Genomic DNA, 18407 nt, shown 5'->3' with positions numbered 1-18407 from the left:
TCGCCGAGCTGGAAATTTCTGTTGCAGACATTTCTTCCCCTGTCTAGGTGACATCCTCAGTGCTTGGGAGCCTCTTGTGAAGCGCTTCTGTGACGTTTCCTCCGGCATTTATAGTGATTTGTATCTGCCGCTTCCGGTTGTCAGTTCCAGCTGTCCGCTGCAGTGGCCGGTATATTGGATCCAGGTCGATGTGCTTATTGATTGAATCGGTGGATGAGTGCCATGCCTCTAGGAATTCCCTGGCTGTTCTCTGTTTGGCTTGTCCTATAATTTATGAGTCCTAGTGTTCGCAGTAGTCTGGCTGTCAGTTCAGAAATGTTTTTGATGTATGGTAGTATACAATGTATCCGCCAAAAACGGATACCCCCGCAATTTCATCAACAGATGCCTAAGAGAAAGACAACGGAATGAGGACATGCCACAACCCAAAGGACTAGCCACACTACCATCGACCTGGATCCAATATACTGGCCACTGCAGCGGACAGCTGGAACTGACAATCGGAAGCGGCAGATATAAATCACTATAAATGCCGGAGGAAACATCACAGAAGCGCTTCACAGGAGGCTCCCAAGCACTGAGGATGTCACCTAGACAGGGGACGAAACGTCTGCAACACAAATTCCCAGCTCGGCGAACAGAACCACAACAACACCTTACCATTAAAAGTGATTGAAAAGAAAAACTGGGCATTTGGAATCAGACAGGATTATTAAATCGATCAAACCTACAAATGGTCAATCACTGATATTATGATACAATTAACTGGGGATTATTAAGAGAAATTATAAAATTTAGAAAAAATAATTGTGTGGTAGTACAAATTTTAAACATTGCCACAAACAAACATGAAGTCCAAGCCTTTTGTGTTGCACCACTCAAGTCCAAACACAAGAAAAGCAACTTTAGAAAGATATATTTATACAGAGATTACGGATTGGTTGGTATTTAAATCACATGGAGATACAGCAAGGGACTTCTAACTACCATAATTAACTTATTAAATTCAAACCAGGAAAATCAACTCTGATGAGTCAGGCCACTGCCAGGCGAACACAAATTGGAACTGGTCAATCTTCAGTTACAATGTATTGGAAAGAGTTTAGATTCAAACTCATTGAATTATAAGTTACTACAAATTGTTTTTTAGCTGTGGGTGAGGATCCAGAGACAAAAGTGGATATTTTTACCTTTAGTAACCTGTACATCTTTTCTTGTGCCTGCTAAAGTGCTGTATATCTTCCGAATAAGTTCCATGTTATTCAGCAAGGAGTTAAATGCATTGAAGTAAGAAAAGCTGACTTGATGCGAGGTAGTTCCACCTGCTGCCTGTTTAATAAAACATCACTACTGTCAATTCCTTTACAGTATCTGCATACAGAATACATAAACGATCTACATACATAGGTCTCGTTGATCTTTCTTTGTAAATCACATTTACTATTAGTGGAGTATTATACCACGTAATACACAATGCAGTATTTTGGCAAAATAGATCTGTGTTATTTAAAAGAGCATAAACACTAACTTTTGTTTGGCACAGGTCATTCACCTTAAAAACTGCTTAGTGAAGAAACACTGGAGTTTAAAAACTGCAGCTGAAATTCAAGGTGGGGATTGAAAGTGCAAGTGTGACAACCAGACTGCAATGCTTCATGCGATGATTCTCAATATTATTACCATATTAATCATTACTGATGGGCACAGCTGTGATTTGCTTCATTTTACAGTATTATAACAGGGTTACTAATTTGCATGATTAACAAAATCAAGCCATCCTACAGAACATTTTACACTTGTGACAAGAATCTTCAGACTTTAGTTAAATATTTAAATGGACCTTTGCATGAAAATCAAGAGCTGAGCCATGACTGTAATTAAGTGGAAAAAAAGATCTCAGACGGAGCTGTAATTGCATCACAATCAATCATGACCTCTATGATGCAATTTACAGAGCACTTGTCGAAGTTTTGAACTGATATTGCAAAGAGTTTTGCCAACATTGATTAGAAAAGGATTTGGTATATTAATACTGATAAGCATTTTTTAAAAACTTGGTTTAAAACTCTCAAAAACAAAAATTCCCAACTCCAATCAGTCCACCTTCGCTGCTCCTTTTGTGTCAAAATAGCAAAGAAAACTTTTCTCCAAGGCAATATGACCATGAGTCAGTCTCTCTCTCTCTCTCTCTCTCAAAGATGTGAAGCATAATGTGGAGGTGCTAGTGTTGGACTGGGGTGGAAAAAGTCAGAAGTCACACGATACAAGGTTATAGTCCAACAGTTTTATTTGAAATCACAAGCTTTTGGAGCGCTGTTCTCGTCAAGTGAGGTCACCTGATAAAGGAACAGCGCTCCAAAAGCTTGTGATTTCAGATAAACCTGTTGGACTATAGTCTGGTGCCATGTGACTTTTGGCTTTGCCCAAGATGTGAAAGTCACATTTCCAGCCATTGCTGAGAACCTGCAGCAAGATATCAAGATTTTTAAACAAGTATAGAAGAACTCTCAGCAAGTTCTATGGAACAAAGCTTTTGGGACTTTTGAACAAGATCTCTGGGCCAAATAATTAAAGTCAAAAAAGAGGGTCTACCAACAAAATATCAGGTGGAATCTCTTGTGACAGGCTTCATTTGAAAAGCACAAAGCCTTTAGGAACTGCTTTGCCTTACAATGAACCCAAATAATTTATTGACTGTCATTTTAAATTTCAATGGTATTACACAGGTTGAGTTAGAAGACATTTGCAAAGAAAGTTGTAATTATATTATTCTTCAGGGATACAACTAAACATAATCAGTAATTCTAATAAATGTACTAAAAGTTGCTTGCACTTGATAGAACAGAACTTGAATATTACTGAAGTGACAGACATGCTGAAGGATTTTCCCTTGCACTCATCAGGACAAACACAAGGAAGTTCAAATTTTAAAAAAATCAACAATCTATGCAAACCAGAAAAGGGGTGGTGATTATTTAACAAATCAATCATTGGCTGAGGTATTTTCCTGAAGAAAGTATCTGGAAACTAAAGGCTTTTCAACACTCAAAAAATTACACCAAGGAAAACACAGCCGACTAGATTGCTACCAAATCCACAAACATTCACTCCCTCCTTCACAGATGTTCACTATCTACAAAATGCACTGCAGAAATTTGCCAAATATTCGTGGGACAGTATCTTTAAAATCCACGGCCATTACCATCTCGAAGGATAACAGCTGCAGAGCAAGGGAATGCCATCATTACCTGTAAGTTTCTCTCTAAGTTACTCACTATCCTAACCTGATATAAAAAAAACCATTCTTCCTGTATCCCTGGTTTAAAATCCTGTAGTTCATTCCCGAGCAGTGGATGTACATATAGCAAATGAACCACAAAGGATCAAGGTGTCAGCTCATCAGCACCTAATCCTAGTTGTCTTTGAGAAGGTGATGATGAGCTGCCTTCTTGAACCATGTTAGAAAATCACACAACACCAGGTTATATTCCAACAGGTTTATTTGGAAGTGCTAGCTTTCAGAGCACTGCTCCTTCATCATGTAACTAGTGGGGCAGGATCATAAGACAACTTCTAGCAAATGATCATAGTGTCGTGCAACTGATACGATATATTGAGCACACCTAGATTGCTGTTAAGTCTTTCATCTTTTAGAATGGGTTATAGGTATCGATTCATTAATATTTAAATCCCAGAACTTCTTTCAATTCACATTCCCAAGATAACTTAAGGTATTATAAAAAAGTGCAATTTCAGCTTGGACAACGCATTAAAAGTGTGATTAAATCAATACCTGCAACTCATTCTAAAAGATAAAAGAGTTAACAGTAATGTAGGTGTGTTCAATATATCACATCAGTTGCATGACATTTTGATCTTTTTCTATAAATTCTGTGTCTTATGATTCTGCCCCACTAGTCACCTAATGAAGGAGGAGCGCTCCGAAAGCTACTACTTCCAAATAAACGTGTTGGACTTTAACCTTGTGTTGGGTGATTTTTAACTTTGTCCACCCTAATCCAACACCGGCTCCGCCACTTCTTGAACTACTGCAATCCACATGCTGTGACTTCACACACAATACCCTGAGGGAGAGAATCTAAATCACGTGGAAGAGTCTCCACAAGACCATAAGACATAGAAATTCAAGTCGACCACTCAGCCCATCATTTCTTCTTCATCATTCCATGAGATTACAGCTCTTCTGATAATCCTCAACTCCACTTGGCTGCCTTTTCCCCATAATATTCGAAGCCCTAACCGATTTAAAGTCTGTCTATCTCAGCCTTGAATATATTTAACGAGAGCATTGACAGCCCGCTGCAGTCAAGAATTTCACAGATTCAGTACCCTCAGGATGAAATTCTCCTCTATATATTAAATGGGTCACACCTTATTTTGAGATTACACCCTCGGATCCTAGTCACTGTCACACTGGGAAACAACTTTTCCACATCTACTGTCAAATCTTTGTATATTTCAATATGATTGCCTCTCATTCTTCTAAATTTCAATGAGTACAGGACCAATCTACTCAACTCGCCCTCATAGAACAATCTGTTCACACCCAGGATTAGCATAGTGACTGTCTTCAATGCCAGGATATTTTTTCTTAGATTAAGAAACCAAAACAGTTCATAACATTTCAGTTATGGTCTGACTAGTACCTTGTATATTTTTAGCAAGGCCTCTCTATTTTTATACTCCATTCTCTTTATATCAAAGACCAACTGGCATGATACGCAAAAGGCAAAATTCAATTTGTCTTCCCTATTTTCTACTGAACTTGGATGCTGGCTTTGTGTGATTTATGCATCAGGACTCCTTGCTCTGCACACTTTCTCCATTTAAATAATATTTAGCACCTTATTCTTCCTATCAAAATGCATGACCTCTAATTTATTGCACATTACATCCATCTGTGAAGTAGGTTTCCATTCACTTAATATGCCATATCACCTGCGTCATCCAGAGCCCTCATCACTTGCATTCCCACCTATTTTTGTGTCATCCACAAACTTAGTGACAGTATTCACTTTACTCAGCCAAGTCATTAGTATATATTGTAAATAACAGTGGCCCCAGCACTGATCCCTGTGGCACTTCACTAGCTGCAGGTTGGCATCCTGTAAATCCACATCTTATCCCAACTTTTGGTCTTCTATTACTTAGAATATTAGCAAGGATGAAGGATTGGCTATCTCCAACTCACGGGTTTTGTCTTACTACGAAGTAACATTTGCTACCTTACCAAGCACTACCTGAAAATCCAGGTGTGTTACATCCACTGCTTCCCCTTTATGTATCCCATTTGTTACATCCTCAAAAGAATTCTAATAAATTTGTCAGGCATGATTCCCCCTTTGTGAAGCCATGCTGACTCTGCTTGATCATATTATATATTTCTAAATGTACTTCTATTACGCCCTTTATTAAGGACATTTTCCAATCACACATTTTAAGCTCAATAATTTATAGTTCTGTTTTTGTCTCGCTACCTTTTTAAATTGGCAGTTTGGGGGAGCTGTTAGGAGTACGAAGACAAAATCATAGGTTTTGCAACTACCTTGAATTAGAACCACAAAGCAGACAGCCATTGCGGCCTCTTCCTAAGGACTCCTCCTATCATCACAAATGCCAGATTTTAAGTAGGTTCATTCAATGTTACACCAAGAAACAGATGAACATATCCAATACAGTAAAAGCCTCTGGCCTAACAACAGCCCAGCTTTACTGCTGATGACGTGCACTCCAGATTGAGATGGACCTCTGGCAAAGTGGCTCCAAAACAGCTCTTGCACTGGCAACACCAGAGTTAAAATTATTCCGGTATGTCATGTCCTCAACAAAACAACAAAATTCCAGTCTGACCAATTAACAAACCAATCTATTCTCAATCAGCAACATGAAGGAAGAGGTCACATACAGAGCTATCAAGCAGCACTCACTCAGCAATAGTTAGCTTGGGTTCTCCCAGGACCACATAACTCCTGATCTCATTACATCCCAAACATGGACAAGAGAGATGAATTCAAGAGGTGAGGCATCAGGTATCATTTCAGTGTATGTGGCATGAAGTAATCCTGGTAAACTTGAAATCAATGGGAATCAGGGGAAGTCTCTCCAACGACAAGCCAAGGGAGTTATGCTAAGCCAAGGGAAGGAATGTTGTCGTTGTTGGAGGTCTATCATCTCAGCCCAAGGCAACATTGCAGGAGTTTCTCAGGATGGTGTCCTGGACCCAACCATCTAGAGTTCCTTCATCAATGACCTTCCTGCCACTAGAAGACCAGAATGGAAATGCACACTGTTGTTTGCAATGTGTTCGGTTTCATTTACAACTCTTCACATGATGAAGTAAACCAAGTCTGCAAGCAGTAAAACATGGACTGCATTCAGGCTTTGACTGATAAGTGGCAAGAAACATTTTCACCATACAAGTATTAGGCAATGACAAATTAAACAAGAATGAATCTAAAGAGCTTTCCAAGATATTCAATGGCATTACCAGCACTCAACTATCTCCCAAGAACCTGAGGGTCAGCCACACTTAACTGGGTTGTAACCTAGGTCATGAATTGAGACTATAACTATCAAAAATCCAAGACTGATCCTCTTAACACCCTACTAGGTTCAGCCTGCCAACTTGCAAATGTAACATTTATACCAATTTTCTGTTTCTTGTCCATTAACCAATCTATTCATTCTAATCAATTACTCCAAAAATCATAATCCCTTGTTTTGTACAACAACATTTTATGTGGCATCTGTTCAAACGTTCATTCAATTCCTACATACATCACATCCACTATGTTCTTCATTAGCTTCCCCTTTCATATGATATTGGAGACTACATAGTGAAGTCTTAGTAACAACTCATTCGTAGTTTTCAGCATTGTTTCACATGTGTCTTCCTTAACTGGCCTGAAGTTCCATTTCCTGCTCCGTTTTTCTTCGTCAGCAATCGAATCATAGAACCCCTACAGTGTGGAAACAGGCCCTTCGGCCCAACAAGTTCACACCAACCCTCGAAAGAGTAACCCACCCAGACCCAGTCCCCGACCCTATATTTACCCCTGGCTAATGCACCTCACTTACACATCCCTGAAAACAATGGGCAATTTAGCACAGCCAATTCACCTAACCTGCACATCTTTGGACTGTGGGAGGTGAAAGGAGCACCTGGAGGAAACCCACGCAGACACGGGGAGAATGTGCAAACTCCACACAGACAGTCGCCTAAGGCTGCAATCAAACCTGGGTCCTTGGCATTGTTAGCCACCAGTGCTAACCACTGAGCCACCACACAGCATTACATTTACTGTCTTCAAATCCAGTCAGGATTGTTTAAGGAAACTTTGCAATTCCACAATCGATATATTCACTATCTCTGTGGTCACCCTTTTTGAACGCTAGTACAGCTGTTCACAATTAAAACAAATGACTCGCATATTAAGTTGCTGTTATAACAAATTTGTGCATCATGCACAGGAATAGACACACTGTTTACAAACATGCTCCACATGAAACCAACTCTAAATTCAACATTTTAATGTCTCACATTGGTGGGAATGAGGAGGAGAGATCTATTGAGAGGTAAAGGCAGAAACACCAAAAATTTCCAATAGGTTTTTAGGCTCAACAGTGAGCCTGCTGTGTGCATTGACACATTGTAACAAGCCTGATGGCAGAAACTGAACATCCATAGTCCTCAGTTATAAAAATGAGTTATCTTCTTGTCAGTAGTATGGTTTCCAACTAAGTCCTGTTCAGTTAAAAAATCATCCATTGACACTTGTCGTTTGCTTTCACCTACTTGTTTTTAAAACCATTGAGTGTCTCTCAGCTGTAGTTAATTCTCAGTGTTAGGTTAGATACTGTAAATGTTGATTTGATCTGCATTAAGACAGAAGTATTTCAGGAAACTGATTCCAGTGAAAACTCAAAATACAAACTAAATTTTTAATAGATGTATTTCTGATACACACATGATGGCAACTCAACAAGTGTGCAAGCCTTCATTGGACAAAACTAATCTAAAGCAACAGAGAACTTTTTTTGTAAATGTGATGAATTTTTAAATTATTAAGATTGATAGTATTCAATATAGACGCTAATTATTTGAACAAGCTTTCCATTATAAAACAACATCAATGTTGCATTCCAAGCTCTACTTTTGGGTGAAAAAAAAGTCTGCTAATTTCACTTACTGAGACAAGGTTCTCTTCAACAAAAGGAGTTAGCATGTGTGAACGAATGGTAACCATAATATCACTGAAGTCTAATGCCACAATTGTGCCACTTTTGTTTTTGTCCTTTTGTACAAAGGCTTGTCTTGCATGTTCTAGCTGTAGCTCCTGCAAAAGGAGAATCAAAAATACATGCATTTAAGAAAAACATTATTTTCCTCTTGGATTAGAGCCATCACTACCTTTGGGAATCAGAACAACTTCCGAAAAGGACAATATTAGTAATAATAAATTGAGAACAATAAAATCAGAAAATTCACTCCAACATCTGTACCCATCATATAAACTGTAAATTAGCTGTCACTAAATCAAACACTGAAAAATTCACCAGAAGTTCTACTACCCTTTTGACACTACCATTGTTTTACAAATTAAAAGAAACATCATTTATGGCCATTTCTCATGATAAAGACGGTTGCCTTTCACAAGTCCAAAGATGGGACATTTCTCATGTTATGTCCCACTGTGCATTATTTGTTCGAGTCAGGACTTATTCTTTTTGTTTTTACTTTTTGTCATAGCTGGGTCTCAAAAATTTGGAATTCTTGTCACAGATTGCCTCCATCTGTTTCAGTCAAGGGTAAGCATCTCCCACGAGTGGTTGTTAAGATTGCATTTCCTCGTATAAAAGCAAAGTAGCGTAGATACTGGAAATCTGAAGCAAACACATCAAATGCTAAGAAAAGCTCAGGCCTGGATGCAACGGTGAAGAGGGAAACAGGTTTAATGTTTCAAATCCGTTATGACCTGAACTCAAAACATTGACTCTATTTCTCTCTCCACAGATGCTGCCAAACCTGCTGAGTTTGTTTAGATTTTCTGCATTTCTTTGTGCTGACTTTCGTAATATCCTTGAAGTACTTTGTCTGTCCTTCTCTGGTGTGCCTCTCCCAACTTAGCTGGGAGAAAACAACCTACTTTGAGTCTGGTATCTGACATCCAAACTATATGATCAACACAATGAAACATGGCAGATAGCAATAGCCTCCATGCTCATGAGACAGCAATGATGCTGGTGCATCATTTTGCACTTTATATGCAAGATCTTCTGCAGGTAGTCTGGATTGTATGACTCCTGTTTTTGAAGTGCCTCCTATGCATTGCTCATATTTCAGCACCAAACTGTAAGGTAGGGATTATGGCTCAATGGTAGATTATGGGCTTATTTTCAGATTTGATGTTTAAATCTTCAAACGCCTGCTTCCATAGATGGCCAAAGGATGCACCAACAGATTTCAGGCAATTCTGGATTGCTTTGCCAAATGCCAGTTATCTGTTAAAGATAGTTTCCAGACACTCATCAGGAATATTGATCAGTGGGGCTCAGTTGTGCACACTGGGAACTTGCTGAATGAAGGACTTTGCTTTTCTGAATACTGAGCCCAAGTCCCAGGTTTGCAATGGCTTTGGTAATTAAGTTAATAAGTCTCTGAAGGTCTGTTCCCAAAACAGCAGTTGCTCACTATCAATAGCATAATGGAGCACAATACCAGAAGTCAGGCTGATCTTAGTTTGATTGTAGTCAGCAATTAAATAGTTTACAGGTCATTCAATAAACAAACTGCACTCTTGTAGGAAACTTGTCTCTAATCAATGGACCATGGCAGCTCAGAAGATAAAAGGACAGAGACAGTCTCACAATCATGTTCAACACCTTTGTAAACCTCAAATGGTTAAAGGATTAGTTGCAAAGGGTCACTTGCTCATGCACCATGAAGCAGGTGAAGGATGACAAATTTTGAAGGACATCCACACTTCAGCAGAATCCTACAGATTGGCACACAATTTACTGAATAGAAGAGCTTTGGCATGTCAAAAAGAAAACGCAATAAAGAGGATTATGTTGCTTGTGACTTTTTTTTTTAAATTGAAAAGCTGCAAAAGTCATGTCCACCATGTCATTTAATGACCCAAACCCATGTTGATTTCAGGAGTATTCTCTCAGCAAATAATGAGCCAGTTCAAAAGAAAATTTTGTAATGATCTTTTCCTGCACTGGACATCATGGTAATGCCTCTGCACTTTGATTTGCCCCTCCTTTTTGAAAATTGTCACAATAATGGCATCTCCATCATTCAGGAGCTCCTCTTCATTCATGACTTGTAGAACATAAAGCAAAGATGTTTATTCCTCAGTCATGTACCTAAAGATTTGAGTGGGAATTCCATCGCTCCCTGATGCAATGCTGTTCTTTATTTGTGCCATCGCTTTCATTACTCCATAGGCATTGGCACATTTCAGAGCTTGTCCCTTACTGGGTGTTGTGGTTGGAATTGAAAATACTTGTCAACAGTGAATCCTTTGCATGTTCAAAATGCTCCCTCTGACAGGTGACGTTTCACTTTTCTTGATCAGACCTCCCAAACCTCTCGGCCGCAGAGGAGATTGTCCTTCTGTAACACTGAGAACACAAATAGTCTTTGTGGCGGTGAAGAAGCCACAGCTTCCATTCATGTCAGCATGATGTTAAATTGCTTTTGCCTTGTGTACCCATGTTGTTATGCTGCTATGTGCCTCTGTCTGCAAATCCTTTATTTTGAGTTTTGGACATTCTGCCAGCACAGAAACGCTAAAGCTTACAATCAGTTTGCTTTACAAGACCATAACATACAGGATGTGAGGTGCCGGTGTTTGATTGGGGTGTACAAAGTTAAAAATCACAACACCAGGTTATAGTCCAACAGATTTATTTGGAAACACGAGGTTTCTGAGCGCTACTCCTTCATCAGGTGGCTGTGGAACAGGATCATTTGCAATAATTTCTGTGTCTTATGATCCTGTGGGACCTTCCCTCTAGCGATTCCTGAAAGATCACCAACAACTCTACAATCTTCCTCAGTTATTTCCTTCAAAACTCTGGGATGTAGTCTATCTGGTCCAGGTGATTTATCAACCTTCAGCTCTCATGAAGATCCTGATCATCCTCATTAAATCAATCCGGATTTTGTGTCAGAAAAAATCAAGTACATCTTTGCACGCACTAATGGTACTGAGTTCAAGGATAGTTAAGCACCAGGGACATTCATTTTCTGAAGTTAGAAAGCTTTTCCCTCCCAGGTATTGTTGGAATTGGTCTCTTTTGAGTGGGTCTTTCAGAGTTTCAACATCAATCTGATGTGGACATGTTTTCAGTTGCATTCATCTTTTGGAAGCCAATTTAATAGATATGATTGAATGAAGTCAGTGATCATTCCAGTCGTCACCAGCTTCTATCAATGTTGTGGAAATATGAATATCTTTGCAACTGCAAGCACAGAAATCAACATGATCAATCAGGTACTCATGTTTAGATCATGTGTATTGCCATGTTTTGCACCTGTTCATCTGCTGGAACAGGATAATGATGCTGAGCTTGCATTCTGCACATTTGATGAGAAGAATACCATTAGTGTAGGCATGCCTTTCTTTGTCAATAATTTCATTCAGATTGTAATCAGTCAGGTTAGGTACAGAAATCTTTCCTGGGTTTGTTGCCAGTATCTAGAACTGAGACATATATATTTGAGACAAAGTCATGAGGCAACCTTTGCTTTGTAGTGGGAATTCTTGGGGCTCATTGAACATTTAGTTCTTGGTCATAAAATCAACTGTGAACTCAAAAGAATTTCTTCTTATTTTCCCTTTCTGAAGAAAACAAATCTGGTTCAATGTTCCTTGAACTATCCATCTCTTTGCTACAGAACCTGAGTAAGAAACAGTTTCCTAAAATGAAGGCATGACTCTTTAGGTCCTGTATCATTTCAGTTACCATGAAAACTTGTTGGGAATCCCAGAAATGACCAGCAGGGAATACTCCCAAATAAGCCCTCAACCGCAGAACATGTGCAGAAAGATGTGCACTTCAGAATATCTCAATGGCTGTTGCAGAAGGAAAAAACCTCCCAAGACAAACAAGTAGCCAAGATAAGACTATATTTTCAGAAAAAACAAGAGTCAAATAGACTAACAAGTCTATTGGCTGTTAACAAGCATGAGCCTGACATAATTGGATTTTAATGCAAATAACATCTAAATGCAACATATTTTTAAATAACAAGGATTAATTTCAAGTTAAGGCTGACTGTTTCAAACTATGCAATTTGTTCAAGTTATATATACACAGGTTTAATCATTTTGATAATCAAGTGACTTTGTACAAGACTTCTTGAAACAAGAATTGTTTCACTTTAATTAGGAGTTATAAATATAGTCACTATTTGTTCAGTGCTGCTTAAGTCAGAATCCTGGAGCTTCCTATCTTGTAGCATGCGAGGGTACCATTACAAATGAACCAAAGCAGTTCAAGGTGACAGCTTAACACCATTTTCTCAGGGGCAACAAATATTGACCCAGCCTGTGATATCTATTCCCATGCAAGTTTTATACAAATCTACTCAAAGAAAGATTTTATATTTTTCTCTTTATATTAAAGGAATATATAAAATTTTAAATTATCCTGTTTAAGGTAGAATTCAATAATGATAAAAATTACAAGCAAACCATGTATTAGTAGAAAACATACAACATATTAGGAGCTTACTTTGATTAAAAAAGCAGAATATTTATAAAATGCAATTAAGACAAGGTGGCAAAGACAAGATTACTTGGCGAAGGTCAGTGGGAAGACTAAACACACATGCATCTAATACGCGGATCAGATCAAATGATGCTCCCCCTTAGGTGTAATACAATTGGTCGAGATTATTACTTGCCTGCAAAAACTGTGTAAATTCAGAGTATGAAAGATTCTTTTTCCTGTCAAAGCCAAAGTGCAGCCGAATAAATTCACAATCCCAGTTGAAAGGAATGTGATGATGCATAATTGTCTGGCTGAAGATCTCTTTGATGTTTTCTAAGAATAATTTTGAGAAGGTAGTCAGGACTTAAAGAAATTACAGAATAAAAATTACATGCATTAGCTTCTTAAAAAGTTACAATACGTTTAGGCAATAGTTAATGATACAGGCAAATCTATCAAGGGCATTTGCACATCAGTGATTGAGTTTGTAGAAATAAAAAAGGAGCACTAAAAAAAATTGAATGGTTAAAATTCCAAAATAGCAAAGCATTTGTCACATTATTTATTGTCACTAGTTCAGAAAATTACCCAAATACTTCTGCTGACAGTGCCCAATCAAATCACTATCAGTCAAGAACGATCACATTCTTTATAATATATTCTAGCATTCGGCACAGCGGGCTCTTCCTTACCTCCGAGCTAGAAGGCCTGGGTTCAAGTCTAATCTGCTCTATAAGTGTGATAACATCTCCGAACAGGTTAGTTAGAAAATATCTTGACTATATCATTTCTCTCCACTACTGATTTAAGGCAAATAGGACTGCAACTCTCAGTTTTCTCTCTCTCTCTTCTTAAATAGTGGGGTGACATGTGCTACTTATTCAATCTGCAGGAACTAATGGAAGATGATCACCAATGTATCCATTATCACTATAGTTATCCATGTATCCATTCAACACACTGGGGTGTGGAATATCATATCCTGGGGAACTCATCAACCTTCAGACACATTAATTTCTTTTATTCCTCATTTTACTTAGTACCTTGGATATCTAAGTTTGGAAGATTTCTTGTTTCTTTTTCAAAGACAACAAATATAAATTACCATTTGGCTTCTCTGACTTTTCCTCCATTAATCATTTTCAATTCTTCTCACTGCTTGTAATGGAGCCACATCTGCCTTAAATAAACATTTTCGTTCTGGATGTAGGTTTGCTTAGTGAGCTGGAAGGTTCGTTTTCAGATGTTTCATCACCATACTAGGTAACATCCTTAGTGAGCCTCCGGACGAAGCACTGGTGGTGTGGCCCGCTTTCTATTTATGTGTTTGGATTTCCTTGGGTTGGTGACGTCATTTCCTGCGGTGATATCATTTCCTACGCTGATGACATTTCCTGCCCCCCCCTCCCCCCTCCCAGGGATGGTAAATGGGATCCAAGTCAATGTGTTTGTTGGCAGAGTTCCTGTTGGAATGCCATGCTTCTAGGAATTCTCATGCATGTTCTCTGTTTGGCTTGCCCTAGGATAGATGTGTTGTCCCAGTTGAAGTGCTGTTCTTCCTCATCAGTCTGTAAGGATACCAGAGAGAGCGGGTCATGTCTTTTTGTGGATAGTGGGCGGCACGGTGGCACAGTGGTTAGCACTGCTGCCTCACAGCGCCAGAGACCCGGGTTCAATTCCCGCCTCAGGCAACTGACTGTGTGGAGTTTGCACGTTCTCCCCGTGTCTGCGTGGGTTTCCTCCGGGTGCTCCGGTTTCCTCCCACAGTCCAAAGATGTGCAGGTCAGGTGAATTGGCCATACTAAATTGCCTGTAGTGTTAGGTAAGGGGTAAATGTAAATGTAGGGGTAGGGGTATGGGTGGGTTGCGCTTCGGCGAATCGGTGTGGACTTGTTAGGCCGAAGGGCCTGTTTCCACACTGCAATGTAATGTAATCTAATCTAATCTAGTTGATATTCATGTATCCTGATGGCTAGTTTTCTGTCAGCTTGTTCAATGTAGTGTTTGTTACAGTTCTTGCATGGTATTTTGTAAATGACATTACTTTGGCTTGTTGTCTGAATATGGTCTTTCAAGTTCATTAGTTGCTGTTTTAGTGTGTTGGTGGATTTGTGGGCTACCATGGTGCCAAGGGGTCTGAGTAGCTTGGCAGTCATTTCAAAGATGTCTTTGATGTCGGGGATAGTGGCTAGGGTTTCTGGATGTGTTTTGTCTGCTTATTTGGGTTTGTTGCTGAGAAATCGGTGGACTGTGTTTGTTGGGTACAGTTCTTTTTGAATACATTAAATTATAAATTCCAGGATGCGGACAAGAAAGATTTCTTAACAGATTTAGAAACACCACTGAAAGACATCCAACTTCATCCGGAAGCTCACTGAAAACGTTACCTAGTATGGTGACGAAATATCCGAAAATAAACCTTCCAGCTCAGTGAGCAAACCTACATCCAGAACCTGAGTTACAAATCCTCTCAAATATTTTCATTTTAAATGCCTATGGAAATGTCTATTTTTTAGGTAATTGTATTTGCTCCTTTTTTCTATCAATTTCTTGGTTCTCAGCTCAGCTGTACAGCTGGTTTACAATGCAGAGTGACGTCAACAGCATAGGTTCAATTGCTGTACATGCTCATGCTATCATGATGGAATCTCCTCCTCAATCTATCCCCCTACCCGAGGTATGGTGACCTGACAAATTAAACCACTACCCAATTATCTTGCTCCAATGAGTCAGCAGCCCTCAGGGACTATGGCGACTTTACTCTTTACCCGCCTATTAATCCCATCCTTTATCAACAACACAACACCACACCTCTTTTTCACCTGCCTTTCCTAAAATTTCAAATATGGGTCATCCGCGATTTACAAACATTCTACTTACAAACGCTCATACATGAAAATGAAGTACCATACAAGGCTGTATTAATTTTAAAGATTAACATGCAAATATTTCCTTGTACTTCTGAATGGCTATTTTATATTGTCCCACATTGTGTTCTAACTTGAGTATAAATCAGCTTGCCAATGTACTCAAGAAGAGAACTCATTTGCAAGCCTGTACCCTTGAATCCCAAGTTCGCAGTCCTGGTTGCTCTGCAATCATGTTTCTGGCAACAGCTATTAGATTATACCCGTCTTTGTGCCTTTAAATCACTGACCATGCTGTGAATGCTGCGCGCTTTCAGGTTGGAGTGCCTTTTAACATTACTTTATATTCTAAACTTAGCAGATGCTTGGTTTTATTTTGCGTACCTTTAATTTCATTCATCGCTTCTCCAGTTCCTGTTACCAACTTTACTTCCTTCCAATTTAGCTGTCAAACAGGATTCTACCCCCATAACAAGCTACTTCAAGTGATCATCAACAGCACTTATCAAATCCCCATGAGAAGAGATTTAACCAATAGATCCTCTTATTTGAAGAGATTGGGGGCATTCTGGTGAGGTTTGCCGATGATACAAAGTTAGGTGAACAGGCAGATAGTTCGAAGGAGGTGGGGAGGCTACAGAAAGATTTCGACAGTTTAGGAGAATGGTCCAAGAAATGGCTGATGAAATTCAGTGTGAGTATTGCATTTTGGAAAAAAGAATACAGGCATGAACTACTTTATAAACGGTGAGAAAGTTCATAAAGCCAAAGTACAAAGTGATCTGGGAGTGCTAGTCCAAGATTCTCTAGAATTGACTTGCAGGTTGAGTGATTAAGAAAACAAATGTAATGTTGTCAATTATCTCAAGAGGGTTGGATGTAAAAGCAGTGATGTGCTACTGAGACTTTATAAAGATTTGGTTAGGCCTCATTTAGAATACTGTGTCCAGTTTTGGGCTCCACACCTCAGACAGGACATACTGGCACTGGAGCATGTCCAGCTGAGATTCACACACATGATCCCTGGAATGGAAGGCCTAACATACGATGAACGGCTGAGGATCCTGGGATTGTATTCATTAGAGTTTAGAAGGTTGAGAGGAGATCTAATAGAAACTTAACAAGATAATGCATGGCTTAGAGAGGGTGGACGCTGGGAAATTGTTTCCATCAGGCAGGGGTGCTAGGACTCGTGGGAACAGCCTTAGAATTAGATGGAGTCAACTTAGAACAGAAATGAGGAGACATTTCTTCAGCCAGAGAGTGGTGGGCCTGTGGAATTCATTGCCGCGGATCGCAGTGGAGGCCAGGGCGTTAAATGTCTTCAAGGCGGAGATTGATAAATTCTTAATCTCTCAAGGAATTAAGGGATACAGGGAAAGTGCAGGTAAGCGGCTTTGAAAAGCCCATCAGCCACGATTGTATGATGGAGTGGACTCAATGGGCCGAATGGCCTTATTTCCACTCCTATTTCTGATGGCCTTATTTCTATGCTCGCTGGTAAATAACACTGGGAGTAATCCTGAAATTGTAGCACATGAGGTCTTGCTATTTAAATTCTTTTGCTGTTCCCTAAAATCAAGACCAACCTGATCCCTCTTCTACCCATTTTTTAAAAAAAATTGATTTATGGGACGAAGGCACCACTGGCTAGGCCAGCATTTATTACCCATTCCTAACTGCCCTGAGGGCAGATAAGATTCAACAAAAGTGAAATGTTGGAAAATCTCAGCAGGTCTGGCAGCATCTGTGAGGAGAGAAAAAAGCTGACGTTTCAAGTCTAGCTGACCCTTTGTCAAAGCTTTGACAAATGGTCAGTTAGACTTGAAACGTCAGCTCTTTTCTCTCCTTACAGATGCTGCCAGACCTGCTGAGATTTCCAGCATTTCTCTTTTGGTTTCAGATTCCAGCATCCGCAGTAATTTGCTTTTATTTTTTAAGATTCAACCATATTGCCATGGTTCTGGAATCACATGTAGCCAGACCAGATAAAGTTGGCAGTTTTCTTCCATAAAGGACATTAGATGGGTTTGTCCAACAATCAACAACAGATTTGATTCTTAATTCCAGGTTTTAATATTAAGCTTAAAATTCCACCACCTGCCATGTCAGGATTCAAAACTGGATCCCCAGAACATTATCTGGGTCTATGGATTAACAATCCAGCGATAATATCACTAGACCATCACGTCCCTCATGATTTCGGACTGATCACCTCTTCCAGAAGAATATCCTGTGCTACTGCGTGATATCCTGGAGCTATCCTCAAACAAAACTGATACGTATCAGGCATCATTTCCTTTTCATGTAATCATATGGCTTTGTCTGTTCATATTATGATTTGCAGAGAAAATGAGGTCTGCAGATGCTGGAGATCGGAGATGGAAATATGTTGCTGGAGAAGCGCAGCAGGTCAGGCAGCATTCTAGGGAACAGGAGAATCGACGTTTCGGGCATTAGCCCTTCTTCAGGAATGAGGAAAGTTTGTCCAGCAGGCTAAGATAAAAGATAGGGAGGAGGGGCGTCGGAAAGGGGCGTCGGAAATGTGATAGGTGGAAAAAGGTCAAGGTGAGGGTGATAGGACAGACCTGGAGTACTGTGTGCAGATTTAGTTTCCTTAATTAAGAAAGGATGTACTGGCACTGGAGGGGGTGCAGAGGAGGTTCACTAGGTTGATTCCGGAGTTGAGGGGATTGGCTTATGAGGAGAGGCTGAGTAGACTGGGATTATAGTCATTGGAATTCAGAAGAATGAGGGGGGCGGATCTTGTATAAACATATAAAATTATGAAGG

General features: G+C 39.5%; 1 protein-coding gene across 2 annotated transcripts in view; it reads right to left on the bottom strand.

Moving 5' to 3' along the window:
* Positions 1-18407, bottom strand: part of slc25a12 (solute carrier family 25 member 12) — a 118324-nt gene that overhangs the window by 73020 nt on the left and 26897 nt on the right. For both annotated transcript variants that reach the window (XM_043693649.1, XM_043693650.1), the window contains exons 5-7: positions 12941-13080; positions 8211-8357; positions 1191-1329 (exon numbers count right to left, since the gene is read on the bottom strand). In XM_043693649.1, the coding sequence (XP_043549584.1) occupies positions 1191-1329; positions 8211-8357; positions 12941-13080 (426 nt within the window). The remainder of the gene's footprint in view (positions 1-1190; positions 1330-8210; positions 8358-12940; positions 13081-18407) is intronic.

This window comes from Chiloscyllium plagiosum, chromosome 7 (genome assembly GCF_004010195.1).
Source record: "Chiloscyllium plagiosum isolate BGI_BamShark_2017 chromosome 7, ASM401019v2, whole genome shotgun sequence".
Classification (NCBI taxonomy): Eukaryota; Metazoa; Chordata; class Chondrichthyes; order Orectolobiformes; family Hemiscylliidae; genus Chiloscyllium; species Chiloscyllium plagiosum.
The sequence above is the reverse complement of the archived record's forward strand: the minus strand, read 5'-3'. Positions and strand labels throughout refer to the sequence as shown.